This window comes from Jaculus jaculus, chromosome 15, assembly GCF_020740685.1.
Source record: "Jaculus jaculus isolate mJacJac1 chromosome 15, mJacJac1.mat.Y.cur, whole genome shotgun sequence".
In the NCBI taxonomy this organism is placed as follows: Eukaryota; Metazoa; Chordata; class Mammalia; order Rodentia; family Dipodidae; genus Jaculus; species Jaculus jaculus.
Window position 1 is genome coordinate 61,021,167 of NC_059116.1, and position 14,670 is coordinate 61,035,836.

Below are 14,670 nucleotides of genomic sequence, written 5' to 3' on the forward strand. Positions count from 1 at the left end.
ACAGAAAACAAAACAAACAAATGAATAATTGATAGACATATGTAAACCTGGTGCAGTATACATGCCTGAAATTCCAGCACTAGGGAGGCGGAGGCCAGAGGGTCACCACAAGTTTTAGAGTACTCTGGACTGCAAAGTAAGTTCCAGGCTAGCCAGGGCTACAGATTGAGGCCCTATCTCAACAGGCAGACAGATAGAATCCCCCCCCCCCTCAAAAAAGTAGCAGCATATGTGATTGTGGCAATAAAGTAAAGCTAAGGAAGTGGTGACCATTGACAGACAGGTGATAAAATGTAAAGGAACTGAGAATCGCTAAAGAAAGACCCCAGACTCAGATAGTATGTGAAATCAAAGAGTGTTTATTCTGCAGAGTCAGCCAGCATGCCGGGGCCAACCATTCATGTAAAATGGCGACCCTGAGAGGAGCTCACAGGCTCCTTTTAAGCACAGCTAGAGGAATTTTGGCGGGCTTAGTCTTTTCTAACATGATTGGCTAATTTGAACAGTAGTTGTACTTGCACTCTTTTGATTGGTCCTAAGGTTTTGGTGGGCTAGTCTAGGGGCATTTCAGGCAGGCTAGGTAATTTTTAAAATGATTGGCTAGGCAAGCAGCAGTTACAGTTGTGCATCTCTTATTGGCTGGGGCAGAAGGTGTGAAAGGGGCGTGTCTCCAGGAACTGACTCAGTCCCTGGGTGGTTATCTTTTCTGGCCACATGTCAGGATCACTGTTGATTAACAGCCCACCATTTCTCAGAAGTCTTGCCTGCCTCTCTGGGAAACTGGAACTTAGGCGGAGTTAGGGTGGCACCTTACTGAAGCCTGTCTTGGCATCAGTTTGGTCCTTTGAAAAGGAAGTCCTATGCTGTGAGGTTAAGAGCCACAAAGTAGATGAAGAGCAATTCTTTAAGGACAGAGCCGTGCTGTGAGGGAAGAGTCACTGTGAGGGAAGAGTCACTGTGAGGGAAGAGTCACTGTGAGGGAAAAGCAGTTCTGTGACAGAAGATTCACTCTAAGGGAAGAGCCATGTTATGGAGGCAGTATTTGAGGAAAGATTGAAAGTGATGAGCAGGATTGAAGTGGAGAGAATTCTAGGTAGGGGAGTAGCTGTCCTGAGGTGGGAGAGTATGCAGCTTGTTCAAAGAGCCTCAGTCGTTTTGGTAAAGTCCTTTAAGAGAGGGAAGAGATCAGAATGGTGTGGTCTTGGAGGTCTTTAGGATCAACAACTTTGTGGGATCTGAAAGAACTGTTGTTACTCAAAAGTTATAGGAAGTCATTAAAAGTTTTTGAGCAGAAAATTAATGTTAGCCTACTATTTAAAAATTTATATTTGCTGATAATTTTGAGAAGAAATTATAAATGGGAAAGGGCAGTAGAAACAGAGACCAGTGAGAAGACTGCAATTCTGAAAAAAAATAATGGCTGTGGTAAGCAGTGGGTGATGTTTTTATGGTAGAATTGTGAGGTGGCATTGGTAGATTGGATGTGGGCTGAGAAGGGAGAAGATGCTCAGTTCATTTGCTCATTCATTGAATTGGATTACATTCTTTTTTTTCAGTTAAAAAATTACTTGCCGGGCGTGGTGGCACACGCCTTTAATCCCAGTACTTGGGAGGCAGAGGTAGGAGGATTGCCTTGAGTTCGAGGCCAACCTGAGACTCCATAGTGAATTCCAGGTCAGCCTGAGCTAGAATGAGACCCTACCTCAGAAAAGAAAAAAAAAAAAATTACTTATTGCAGGCTGGAGAGACGGCTTAGCAGTTAAGCGCTTGCCTGTGAAGCCTAACGACCCTGATTTGAGGCTTAACTCCCCAGGACCCACGTTAGCCAGATGCACAAGGGAGTGCACGCATCTGGAATTCGTTTACAGTGGCTGGAGGCCCTGGTGCGCCCATTCTCTCTCCTTCTCTCTATCTGCCTCTTTCTCTGTCTGTCTCTCTCAAATAAATAAATAAAAATATTAAAAAAAAATTACTTATTGGGCTGGAGGGATGGCTTAGCAGTGAAGGCGTTTGCCCTCAAAGCCAAAGGACCCTTTCCCCAGGACCCATCTTAGCCAGATGCACAAGGGGGCACAAACATCTGGAGTTAGTTTACAGTGGCTGGAAGCCCTGGCACACCCATTCTCTTTCTCTCTGTCTCCCTCTTTCTCTGTCAAATAAATAAATAAAATAAAAATATATTAAAATTATTTATTATTTGAGAGTGAGAGAGGGAGAAATATGCACAGAGAAAGAGAGAGAGAGAGAGAGAATATGGTGTGCCAGGGCCTGCAGCTACTGCAAATAAACTCCAGACATATGCCCCACCTTGTGTATCTGGCTTTAAGTGGGTACTGGGGAATTGTTCCTAGGTCCTTAGGCTTTGCAAGCAATGCCCTAACCACCAAGCCGACTCCCTAGCCCCTACATGAGCATTTAAATTTCATTTCTTAGCCAGGTGTGGTGGGTACTGGGGAATCAAACCCAGGTTCTTAGTCTTCGACTTTCAGGGAAGTGTCTTCAATACTGAGTCATATCTCCAATCCAGATCTTTTAATTTAATTTAATTTAATTTTTTTTCCTCATTTTTCAAGGTAGGGTTTTACTCTAGCCCAGGCTGACCTGAAATTCACTATGGAGTCTCAAGGTGGCCTTGAACTCACAGCAATCCTCCTACTTCTGCCTCCTGAGTGCTGGGATTAAAGGATTAAAGGTGTGTGCCACTACACCTGGCTTATTTTATTTTATTTTTGCTATTTATTTATTTATTTGAGTGCGACAGACAGAGAGAGAAAGAGGCCGATAGATAGAGAATGGGCACGCCAGGGCCTCTAGCCACTGCAAAGGACCTCCAGATGCGTGTGCCCCTTGTGCATCTGGCTAACATGGGTCCTGGGGAATCAAGCCTCGAACCAGGGTCCTTAGGCTTGACAGGCAAGCGCTTAACCTCTAAGCCATCTCTCCAGCCCCACCTGGCTTATTTTAATTTCTTTTATTTTTTTTATTTTTTATTTTTTTAATTTTTATTAACATTTTCCATGATTATAAAATATATCCCATGGTAATTCCCTCCCTCCCCACCCCCACACTTTCCCGTTTGAAATTCCATTCTCAATCATATTACCTCCCCATTACAAACATTGTAATTACATATATACAATATCAACCTATTAAGTATACTCCTCCCTTCCTTTCTCCACCCTTTATGTCTCCTTTTCAACTTACTGGCCTCTGCTACTAAGTATTTTCATTCTCACGCAGAAGCCCAGTCATCTGCAGCTAGGATCCCCATATGAGAGAGAACATGTGGCGCTTGGCTTTCTGGGCCTGGGTTACCTGACTTAGTATAATACTTTCCAGGTCCATCCATTTTTCTGCAAATTTCATAACTTCATTTTTCTTTACCGCTGAGTAGAACTCCATTGTATAAATGTACCACATCTTCATTATCCACTCATCTGTTGAGGGACATCTAGGCTGGTTCCATTTCCCAGCTATTATAAATTGAGCAGCAATAAACATGGTTGAGCATGTACTTCTAAGGAAATGAGATGAGTCCTTTGGATATATGTCTAGGAGTGCTATAGCTGGGTCATATGGTAGATCAATCTCTAGCTGCTTTAGGAACCTCCACACTGTTTTCCACAATGGCTGGACCAGATTGCATTCCCACCAGCAGTGCAGAAGGGTTCCTTTTTTTCCACATCCCCGCCAACATTTATGATCATTTGTTTTCATGATGGTGGCCAATCTGACAGGAGTGAGATGGAATCTCAATGTAGTTTTAATCTGCATTTCCCTGATGACTAGTGACGTAGAACATTTTTTTAGGTGCTTATATGCCATTCGTATTTCTTCCTTTGAGAACTCTCTATTTAGCTCCTTAGCCCATTTTTTGATTGGCTTGTTTGATTCCTTATTAGTTAACTTTTTGAGTTCTTTGTATATCCTAGATATTAATCCTCTATCAGATATATAGCTGGCGATTTTTTTTATTTTTTAAGGTAGGGTCTCACTTTAGTCCAGGCTGACCTGGAACTCACTATGCAGTCTCAGGGTGGCCTTGAACTCACAGCAATCCTCTTACCTCTGCCTCCTGAGTGCTGGGATTAAAGACGTGCACCACCATGCCCAGCTGTATTTTAATTCTTTTTTACTACTGACAACCTACAGATTATAATTATATATAATTATAATTATAATTATAGACAATAAACTATGATAATTCCCTTCCCCCTACATTCCTCTTCACAACTCCACTCTCCATCATATCGCCATCAATCTTTTATTTGATGTCATCATCTTTTCCTCCAATTATGATGGCCTTGTGTAGATAGTATCAGACACTGCTAGGCCGTGGATATCCAGGTCACTTTGTGTCTGAATGATTGCGCTGAAGCAATCATTCAGCTTCCTTTGGCTCTTACATTCTTTCCGCCACCTCTTCCACTTCAGGTTTCTTGACTATGTGAGGAGGCTGGTGTCAGTGGAAAATCCCTCCACCTGGTTTCCGCTTCTGCAGCTCTGCACCATGGGGTGGGCACATGGAACGGGGCTGCTGGCACTTTGGCAGGAATGTGGCCGGTTTCCTCCTTTCTACCAGATCTGAGTTGCTCCTTCTCTTCTGTGGTTGACAATAACTTATGTGTCTTCACTTTTCAGGGGAAGAGTGTATTTTGCTGTTTTTCTGGTTACTCCCCTCCCTAGGCTGCTTTGGTGGGCCTGCTATGCCGGCATCTTCCCCAGAAGGCCATGAGTATGGACCGTCTTCTGTCCGGCACTTTTGTATGGTTACTTGGGATCAAACTCAAGTCGCATGCTTGAATGCAAGTACTTATCTCCCCAGCCCCTGTCATGTTTGACTGTAGTATGTCCTCAGCTTTTTTCTCCATCCTTGATGTTATTCTGCATTGTTGAATGTATGACTCATGAAGTGTGAGGGGTAGTTTATCTCCTCAGGTCTAACTACCTTCTGAAAAAGAAGACTTGATTCTCTAATGGAGAGTGAAGTCTGCATAGTTTACTGGGATAAGCATGAGCTCTACCTTTCAGGTGCTCCCCCTTACTCCTTTTGAGGGTATATCTTTTAGGCTATCTCCAAGGATAAAGGGTTCTATGATATCAGCTCATTTTGGATTTAATTTTGTGTTTGTTTGCCCCCTTTTTTCTCCCCCCAGGCCTTTCCATCCCTCTTGTCTGGAACTTAAGTTGCCTATCAGGTATGACAGCAACTCAAGCAGTTCCACGTTAGGAACTGCAGATAAGTGACACCATGTGGCGTTTGTCTTTCTGTGATTGTGTGAGTTCACTGAGTATGATCTGTTCCAAGTCCATTTTTTCTACAAATTTCATTGTATCATTTTTTTTCTTACTGCTGAGTAGAATTACATTGTACAAATGTATAACAATTTTGTTATCCATTCATTCAATGATGGGTACTTGGGTTGATTCTAGTTCTTAGCTATGATGAATTGAGCAGCTATAAAGATGGTTGAGCAAATGTGTCTGTATTGATGCATGCAGCATTTAGGATAAATACTCAGTAAGGGAATAACTGGGTCTATTGTTAGCTCTATGTTCATCCTTTTCAGGAATCTCCAAATTGCTTTCCATAGTGGTTGTACAAGTTTACATTTCCATCAGTAGAGGGTGAGAGTTCCTCTTTCCCCACATCCTTGCCAACATTTGTTGTTGTTAGATTTTTTTTTTTAAATGATTGCCATCCTTACTGGAGTAAGGGGGAATCTCATGGTTTTAATTTGCATTTCCCTAATGGCTAGGGATGTCTTTCCACTAAGAACTCCCTGTTCAGTTCTCTGCCCCATTTTTGGAATGGGCTGCTTGATTTTTTAATTGTTAGGTTTTTGAGTTCTTTGTAGATTCTAGACATCAGACTTCTGTCAGTAGTATAGCTGGTGAAGATTTTCTCCCATTCATCTGTTGGCTCTGCTTATAGTGTGCTTGTCTGTGCAAAAGCTTTTTATCTTCATGAGATCCCATTGGTTGAGTGATTGTTTAATTTCCCAGCCTACTGGGATTATGTTCAGGAAGTCTTTTCCCACTACTGTATCATGGGGAGTGCCTCCTAGTTTTTCTTCCAGTAGGAGAAGATTTTCAGATCTTATATTGAGGTCTTTTATCCCTTTGGACTTGGTTTTTCTACATATGGTTATCCAATTTGTTCAACATGATTTATTGAACATGCCATCTTTTCTTCAGTCTACATATTTACACCTTTGACAAAGATCAAGTAGCTGTAGTTACTTGACCTAAGGTCAGAGTCTTCAATTCTGTTCCATTGGTCCATGTTGTTGTTCTTATGCCAGTACCATGCTGTTTTTGTTACTTTGGCTTTGTAATATAACCTTACATTGGTTATGGTGATACCTCCAGATTTTTTTTTTCAAATTTTTACTAACAACATCCATGATTATAAGAAATACCCCATGATAATACCTTCCTTCCCCCACTTTCCCCTTTGAAACTCCATTCTCTATGATATCCCCTCCCCATCTCAATCAGTCTCTCTTTTATTTTCATGTCATGAGCTTTTCCTCCTATGATGGTCTTCTGTAGGTGGTGTCAGGCACTGTGAGGTCATGGATATACATGCCATTTTGTGTCTGGGGGGAGCACATTGTAAGGAGTCCTACCCTTCCTTTGGCTCTTACAGTCTTTCTACCACCTCTTCCTCATTAGACCCTGAGCCTTTTAAGGTGTGATAGAGATAATACAGTTCTGAGCACTCCAGTCACTTCCAGCACCATGATACCTTATGAATCATCCCAAGGTCACTGCCATCTGAAAAAAGAAGATTCTCTACCAAAAGTGAGAGTAGCATTAATATAAGGGTATGAACATTAAGAGAAGTGCTTACTTCAAAGTTTGATAAGCATAGTATATACATTTAGCCAGATAGCAACAGACGTTATACCCCTAGGGCTCAAGACTACCCCTGTTTTAAGTTTTCAGTATCAGGGATGTATTTCCTCCCATGAAGTGGGCCTCCAGTCCAATTAGAGGGCATTGGTTTCCACCATGACAGACGTGCCACTATTGCACCCGTTGGCTCATTTGGCCTGGCTGACCAAATATAAGGCTTGCAGTATCCACTGTTGAGTATCTTCACTGATGATTTCTCTCTCTCCCATTGAACTGCATGCAGAATGGCTTCTTCCAGATTTCTGTCAGCTGGTCTATATGGGGGAGGTGATCAGTTCAGGTTTTTTTTTTTTTTTTTTTTGAGGATTATGCTTAGATATCCAAGGTCTACTGCCATTCCATATGAATTTGGAGATCCGGTTTTCCTATCTCTGGGAGGAATAAAGCTGTTATCGATATTGCATTAAATCTGTATATTGCCTTTGCTAGAATTGCCATTTTTACAATATTAATCCTAACTATCCAGGAGCATGGAAGGTCTTTCCGTCTTCTCAAGTCCTCTTTGGATTCTTTCTTAAGTTTTTTTTTTTTTTTTTTTTTTAATGTTTTCATTATATAGGTCTTTCACATCCTTGGTTAGTGTTATTCCAAGGTACTTAATTTTTTTTTTTTTTTTTGCATCTAAGTTCATCAGGATATAGGCCTGTAGTTTTCTTGTTACATCTTTGTCTGGTTTTGCTATTAGGGTGATGCTAGCTTCATAGAAGGAGTTGGGGAGGATTCCTTGGTCTCCAATTATGTGAATCAGTTTGAAAAAAAATAGTTTCGGTTCTTGAATGAAGATTTTGTAGAATTCAGCTGAGAAGCCATTTGGTCCTGGACTTTTCTTTTGGGGGAGGTTTTTTATTACCTTTTAATATCCATGGATGTGTTAAGTTTGTTTAGGAGATTAATCTGCTCTATGTTTAGTTTTGGTAGGTGTTATGTGTCTAGGAATTCATCCATTTCTTCCAGATTATTCAATTTTGTGGAGTAGAGGTTTGGAAAGTTGCCCTGATAATTTTCCTAATTTCATTGATATCTGTTGTTACCCTCCCTTTTAATTTGTGATTTTGTTAATTTTTGTTAATAATTTTATTAATAATTATCCTTTTTCTTTTTCTTTTTCTTTTTTTCTCTTGATTGACCAAATTGGCCAGGGGTTTATCAATCTTGTTTATTTTTCAAAGACTGGTTCTTTGTTTCCTCAATTTTTTAAAAATTTTATTTATTTATTTATTTATTTTTTTCAAGATAGGGTCTCACTCTAGCTCAGGCTGACTTGGAATTTTCAATGTAGTCTCAGGATGGCCTTGAATTCACAGAGATTCTTCTACCTCTGCCTCCCAAGTGCTGGGATTAAAGGTATATGCTATCAAGCCCGGCATGTTTCCTCAATTTGTTAAAATAGTTTTTGTAGTTTCCAATTTTTAAATTTCTGCTCTGATTTTGATTATTTCCTTCAGTCTGGAGCTCTTAGGGGAGGATTGTTTATCCAGTGCCTTTAGGCGGAAAATTAGGTTATTAATTTGGGATCTCTCTCTTGTTATAAGGGCATTTAGCGCTATGCGTTTTCCTCTTAGGACTGCGTTCATTGTGTTTCATAAATTGGTAGGTTTTGTTTTCATTATCATTCAACTCTAAGGATTGTACAATTTCTTTTTTGATACCTTCTATGACCCAGTCATTATTTAAAAGTGTGTTATTTAGTCTCCAAAAGCTGGTGGAATTCTTGATGTGTCTCTTGTTGATTTCTAGCTTGAAAGCATTGTAATCTGCTGTGATGCAGGAAGTTACTTAAATTTCCCTGAATTTATGGAGGCATGCTTTATGGCCTAATATGTGGTCTATTTTGGAGAACTTTCCATGGGCTGCTGAGAAGAATGTGTGTTCTGTAGAGTTGGGGTGGAGAGTTCTATAGATGTCCATTTGTTCTAGTTGATCTATGGTGTTGTTGAGCTCTATTATTTCCTATTGATTTTCTGCTTATATGATCTATCTATTGATGATAGTGGAGTATTGAAGTCATGTTGCCTTTCTTTGTTGTTGTGTTTCTGGGTTGTGATTTGTTCATTTAGACCTCTCTTCTGGTTCTATTTGTTGATCTAATTGACTAACTTACTCTGGGAATCTCAATATCCAGTGTCACACAGGGAGAGAAAACACACTGCTGTGGTAGCAACATCAGTGTACACAAAATATAAATTAAAGTTGATTAAATGCTCTCTAGTATTTTTCAGTGATCATATAAGAGGAAACGGCAAAACTAATGCAGAAAATGCTGTGAGGCTTATTATCTGGAGTGGTTGTGGAGGCAGTAATGAATGAGAAACAGGGGAAAATAGAAGAAAAAACAAAGTCTAATAAGTGAAGAAAGAAGAGAAATGGAGAAGAATTTTATGGAGAGAAAAGGGCAAGAAAAATTATAAAACCCCAAGAAAACAAGTTTTTCCAGTTGGAGGGAAGCTTGGAAGTAAAATTAGGCACTTGTAAGATAGGAATAAAAAACTAAAAACATATATTTGGATTTTTGATTTAAAAATAATGTCAAAATACTATGAAAAGTAGAGAGGAAATGGCAGAAAGCATCGGCAAGAATAATAAAGGGCAAAAAAAGAAAGGAAGACAGTGCCTAATAATAAAAGTATAAACAAAATTAGATGAATGCTTAAAGTGACATAAAACGGAATAGACGTTTTGAAATGTGACAAGGTAAGAGGACTATAAGTTGGCTTGGCTCCACACCTTTAATTCCAGCACTCAGGAGGCAGAGGTAGGATTGCTGTGAGTTCCATGCCAGCCTGGGACGACTGAGTGAGGTCCAGGTCAGCCCACGTTACAGTGAGACCCTACCTTGGGGGGGGGGAAGTATAGAAGAAAAAGAAGCACAAGAGATCCCCTCCCCCCCAAAAAATATAACAGGGGTGGGAGAAGACAAAAAGGAAAACATGGAAGGGTTGGGACCACTTCTTTCTGTGCTCTTAGAATGTGAGATTTTTAGTTATATATGTAAGTGTGGGGCTGGAGGTCAGATGGATTTGTGGACTCTTGTCTTTTGTATGGTTTAAGCTGGCAATGCACCTGTAGGACAAGTGTCTGATGTCCACCAGAGCTGTCTTCACTTTAATAGCTTCCCTTCTTTGTGTACTAGGGACCTCTGCTGGATAGGACCTTTCACCCTCCTACCAACTCCCCAGATTGCTTCTCTGGGTAGTTAATGTTCTAGCGCTGGTGAGGGTTGTCTCTCCAGGGTACTGGGAGGGTGAGAAATAACCATACCACTAAACGTCGCCTAAGTATGAACCACCCTGCACTTCAGCTGCTCTTCAGTGTACTTGGGCTTTGCAATAGTGAAGGTCATGGGTCCTGAGGCTGATCGGCACTCTGACCTCGGACTCAGGGCTATAAACACTGGCTTTCAGTTCATTAGATCATCTACCTCCCCAGTCAAGGCGGGCTTGTGCTTCTGCTGCTGCTGCCTGCACTTTTCAGATTTTCTCTTTCAAACTGCCCAGGTGCTTCAGGGCTGTGGCAGATTAAATCTAAGCTTTCGGACTTGTGGTTGAGTCCTGTCCGCTGGTAGCTAAGTTTAGATAATAGTATTGTTCCCAAGGAAGCGCGCAGCCACTGCCCTCTGGGTCTTGTAGAAACAGCATGGGATTCCTCTTCACTGCTGCCCCGCCCCCAGGAGAAACCACTTGTTCCACAAAATGGTTTCTCCCGGGGATTTGTGAACTTTATGCGATACCACTCCAGAACATTTGGCTATGGGATACGGAAGTTTTGTTCCATCCCAGCAGGAGTGACATTTTGAAGAGACACTTGTGCCCTCCTTTTGATTATCAGACTTCTGAGACAGTGGACTGTAAGAAACTGGAATTCTCCCAGGAGTCTTCTCTTAGGAGAAGGAAAAGGCTGGGGATTTGGTGCCAGCCAGAAGGGGAACTTGTCTCCTAGAAAGATTCTTCACATGGGGACAAGTCAGACAATGACAGTGGGTGTCATATCTTGACTAAGCTTCATGTCAGGATGAAGATAGACTTCCAGGAGTCACTTCTGCCAACATGACCACAGTGAATAAATCTCCTTTTCCTTCTTTTCACTATTTTTTTTCCCTTTAATTGGCCTCTTATGGATAAGTGGTTGAGCCTAGCTTAGGTTAAGCCTAGGCTCTGACCCTCTCAGCTCCGGTAACAAATTGGGCTCATTTCTTGCTTTAGTTGCCAGAATTCACAGGAATTTCATATGAATAACTTGAAGATATTAAAGATGAGGATCAGTTTTACAAGCAACGTCTATTTACATACAAAAGTACTTGAGGGCTGGAGAAATGGCTTAATAGTTAATGGCACTTGCTTGCAATGCATGTTGGTTTGGGTTCAATTTCCCAGTACCCATGCCGAAGCCAGATACACAAAATGGCATGTGCATCTGGAGTTCGTTTATAGTGGCAGGAGGCCCGGCTACACTCATTCTCTCTCTTTGCCTTGTTTTCTTTGTCTCTCTCTCTCTTTTAAATAAATAAATAAATATTTTAAAAACATGTTTGAAGGTAGATGTCTGAGAGTTAAGCTCTTCCAAAGGGAGCAGTCACTACCAGACTGCTAGTTTTTAATGTTTACCTTCAACAGATGCCTTTCAATTTGTTGAGAATTATTTTAAATGCTGTTTTCATGCTTGATTTTAATTGATTAAAAGTAGCTAGTTATAAGATCAGTTGACAGGAGGGGTGCAAAGTTTAAAAGGGAAAGACAAGTATTCGAGGATATATTTATTTGTTATTATGTTTTGAAGTGCTGGTGATTTTACCCAGGGCTTGTGCATGCTGAGGAAGCACTATTACTGAACAACACTCCCACCAGTACAGATTTGATATATATTTTGCTAGTGAATTTAGCTATAAAAGTAGGTCTGGGCGTAAAGTGAGGAAGACCATAGCATTATACTGGTCTTTTCTGTTACTGGTTTTCAAGGCTGCTTTTTTTTGTTTGTTTGTTTTGTTCTTGGGTAGGGTCTCATCTAGCTCAGGATGAACTGAAATTCACTATGTAGTCTCAGGTGGCCTCAAACTCACAGCGTTCCTTCTACTCAGCCTCCCAAATGTTGGATTAAAGGTGTGCAACCACTATGCCAGCAAGGCTGATTTTGTGTTATCTTTATTTCTCTGTCTCTTTCTTTTTAGGGAGAAGTAATAGCATTGGACAAAATATCCAACAAAGTAGAAAAAATAAATGAGAATGCTTCATTATTAGGGCTGAATTCCATTAGAGCATTTTGCTTTGATGGAACAAAGGCATTTAAAGTTGACATGACTGAGAACACGGAAGGTAAGTGAATCATTTTTATCTGTTCCTATTTAAAAAAGTTTTATATTTGATATATTTTATATTTATATTTTATATTTTATTACTTGAGACAGAGGCAAGGAGAGAGGCAGAAGAGAGAGAGGAAGAGAGAGCAAATGGGTGCACCAGTGGTCCCCGCCACTGCCAACTCCAGATGCATGTGCCACTTTGTGGGGGAATCAATCCCAGGCATCAGGCTTTGCAAGCAAATGCCTTTAACTGCTGAGCAGTCTCTCTAGCCCTATCCTTTCTAGTTGACAGGCTTTACTGTATATATTTGGTATCTTTTTGTTGTTGTTGTTGTTTGAGGTAGGGTCTTGCTATTGCTCAGGCTGACCTGGAATTCACTATGTAGTCCCACAGTTGCCATTGAATTCACAGCAATTCTCCTACCTCTGCCTCCCAAGTGCTGGGATTAAAGGCATGCACCACCATGCCTGGTTGATATCTTGATATACATATAAATGTGGAGTAATCAACCAAAAATAACATCCATCACTTTCCATGATAAGATACTTAAAATTTACTCATAGCAATTTTGAAATATTGTTGTATAATAGATCTCAAAAACTGTCCACTGAAACTTTATGGCTTTGGAGTAGTTCTTTCCGTGTCTATCTTCTCCCACCCATCCACTCACTCAGTCTTTGGTAGACGCTATTCTACTCTTTGCTTTTCTGTGTTCTGTGTCACCAGAGGGGATACATAATTAAGATCATAAATTATTTGGTTTTTTTTGATCCCTTGCTTATTTCACTTAACATGTCTTCCACCTTCATCTATGTTGTTTCAAATAATAGTTTCCTTCTGTTTTCTAGGCAGAATAGTATTCCATTGTGTATATGTATACATTTCTTTGCCATTCCTTGCTGATGGACACTTGACTTGATTTTGTGACTTGGCTGCTGTGAATAATGCTGTATTAATCAGTGAGTACAGCTGTCTCTTTGATGTCTTGGGTTCAGAATTTGACCCCAGCCGTGGAACATACCCCCCCCTCCGAGTGGCTCTTTCCTCCTCAGTCAGAGCTCTCTGGAAGCGCCCTCTCGGACGCGCTGTCACAGAATGCCCGAGGTTTCTTCCTAGGTGACACTAAGTACAGTCAAATCGACAATGAGATGAACGATCACAAAAATTTAATTAAAAATTAACCTGACCACATTGTCTTATTTGGAATATTTAATACATTTTATTCCAGAAAATACTTTATTGATGAGGACTTACTAATGCCATTTTTGGATAGTTCTCTGATCTTGCAGCTTTCTGTTTTGTTGCTTTCCTTTGCAATGAGGTACTTTTCTGTGGTGGAGCTTTAAAAAATTTATATATATATATATATATATATATGTATAAATTTCCTAATTTGAAGTTACCTTAAGATTTGTACAAAACTTATTCATAACAGGCTATTTTAAGATAATTGAAGTTTTCATAAAACACTCAAGATTTTGCTTAACCACATTTATATTTTGTTTTTATTGACACACTTATATTTTTTTGTTTATGTATCCAAATTCTTGTAACTTACTGTTTTTAAGTGTTTTTTTTTGTTTTAAATTATACTTTTTTATTTAGCTAACAGAGAAGTAGGCTTCCACATGGCTTTTTCATAGCATTTCTCCTGTCTCCTCTTCCCCTCAATCTTCCACCACTATCACCACTTAAACCTCTTTACCTCCATATTATCTGCTTCTACTTACATTTCTTCTATCTCCTCCCCTTAAGCCTTTGCTCTTTAATCCCTCAACATGACCCCTTTCTAGCTTCCTATCATCTAATGACTAATTCTAATTTATATACAAATCTAATAATTTGAAATTAAGATTCACATATAAGAGAGAATATGTGACATTTCTTTCTGAGCCTGAGTTGCCTCCCTTAGTATACTTACTAGATCCGTCCATCTACTTGTGAATTTCAAATGTTTTTTCAGCTAAATAAACTCCACTCTTTATATGTGTCACATCTTCATTATCCATTCATCACTTGGTTGGCATCTGGGTTTGATTCCATTTCATAGCTATTGTTAATAGAGCAGCCTTAACCATTGGTAGCAAGGATCTCTACAGTAGACTTCTTAGATTATATGCCCAAGGGTGGTATAGCTTGTCATAGGAACTTTTTTATTAGATATGGACATACTTAGTATGTTAACCACACGTTAGTACCATCTTTTCCCTCTTCCCTGCCCCCTTTCTGAAGAAGCCTTCCCAGTTGTGGATGCAGGTCAACCCCATGGGGATTGTGAAGCATGCAATATGGGAGAGAGGGAGAGGCAATGTCTTTCTGCAAAATGTCCTAACTTGTGGCTCTAACAATCATTCTGCCCCCACTTCCACAAAATTCTCTGAGCCATGCTGGGAGCACTTTAAGTCTATTTCAGTGATGGGCACTTAGGAGCCTCTGGATCTCTGGTTTGGTAAGT

At 40.2% G+C, this 14,670-nt stretch overlaps 1 protein-coding gene across 5 annotated transcripts in view; it reads left to right on the plus strand.

Annotated features, from left to right (window-relative positions):
- Positions 1-14,670, plus strand: part of Nsun6 (NOP2/Sun RNA methyltransferase 6) — an 85,488-nt gene that overhangs the window by 39,011 nt on the left and 31,807 nt on the right. For all 5 annotated transcript variants that reach the window (XM_045134955.1, XM_045134956.1, XM_045134957.1 and 2 more), the window contains one exon: positions 12,083-12,227. In XM_045134955.1, coding sequence (XP_044990890.1) covers positions 12,083-12,227 — 145 coding nt within the window. The remainder of the gene's footprint in view (positions 1-12,082; positions 12,228-14,670) is intronic.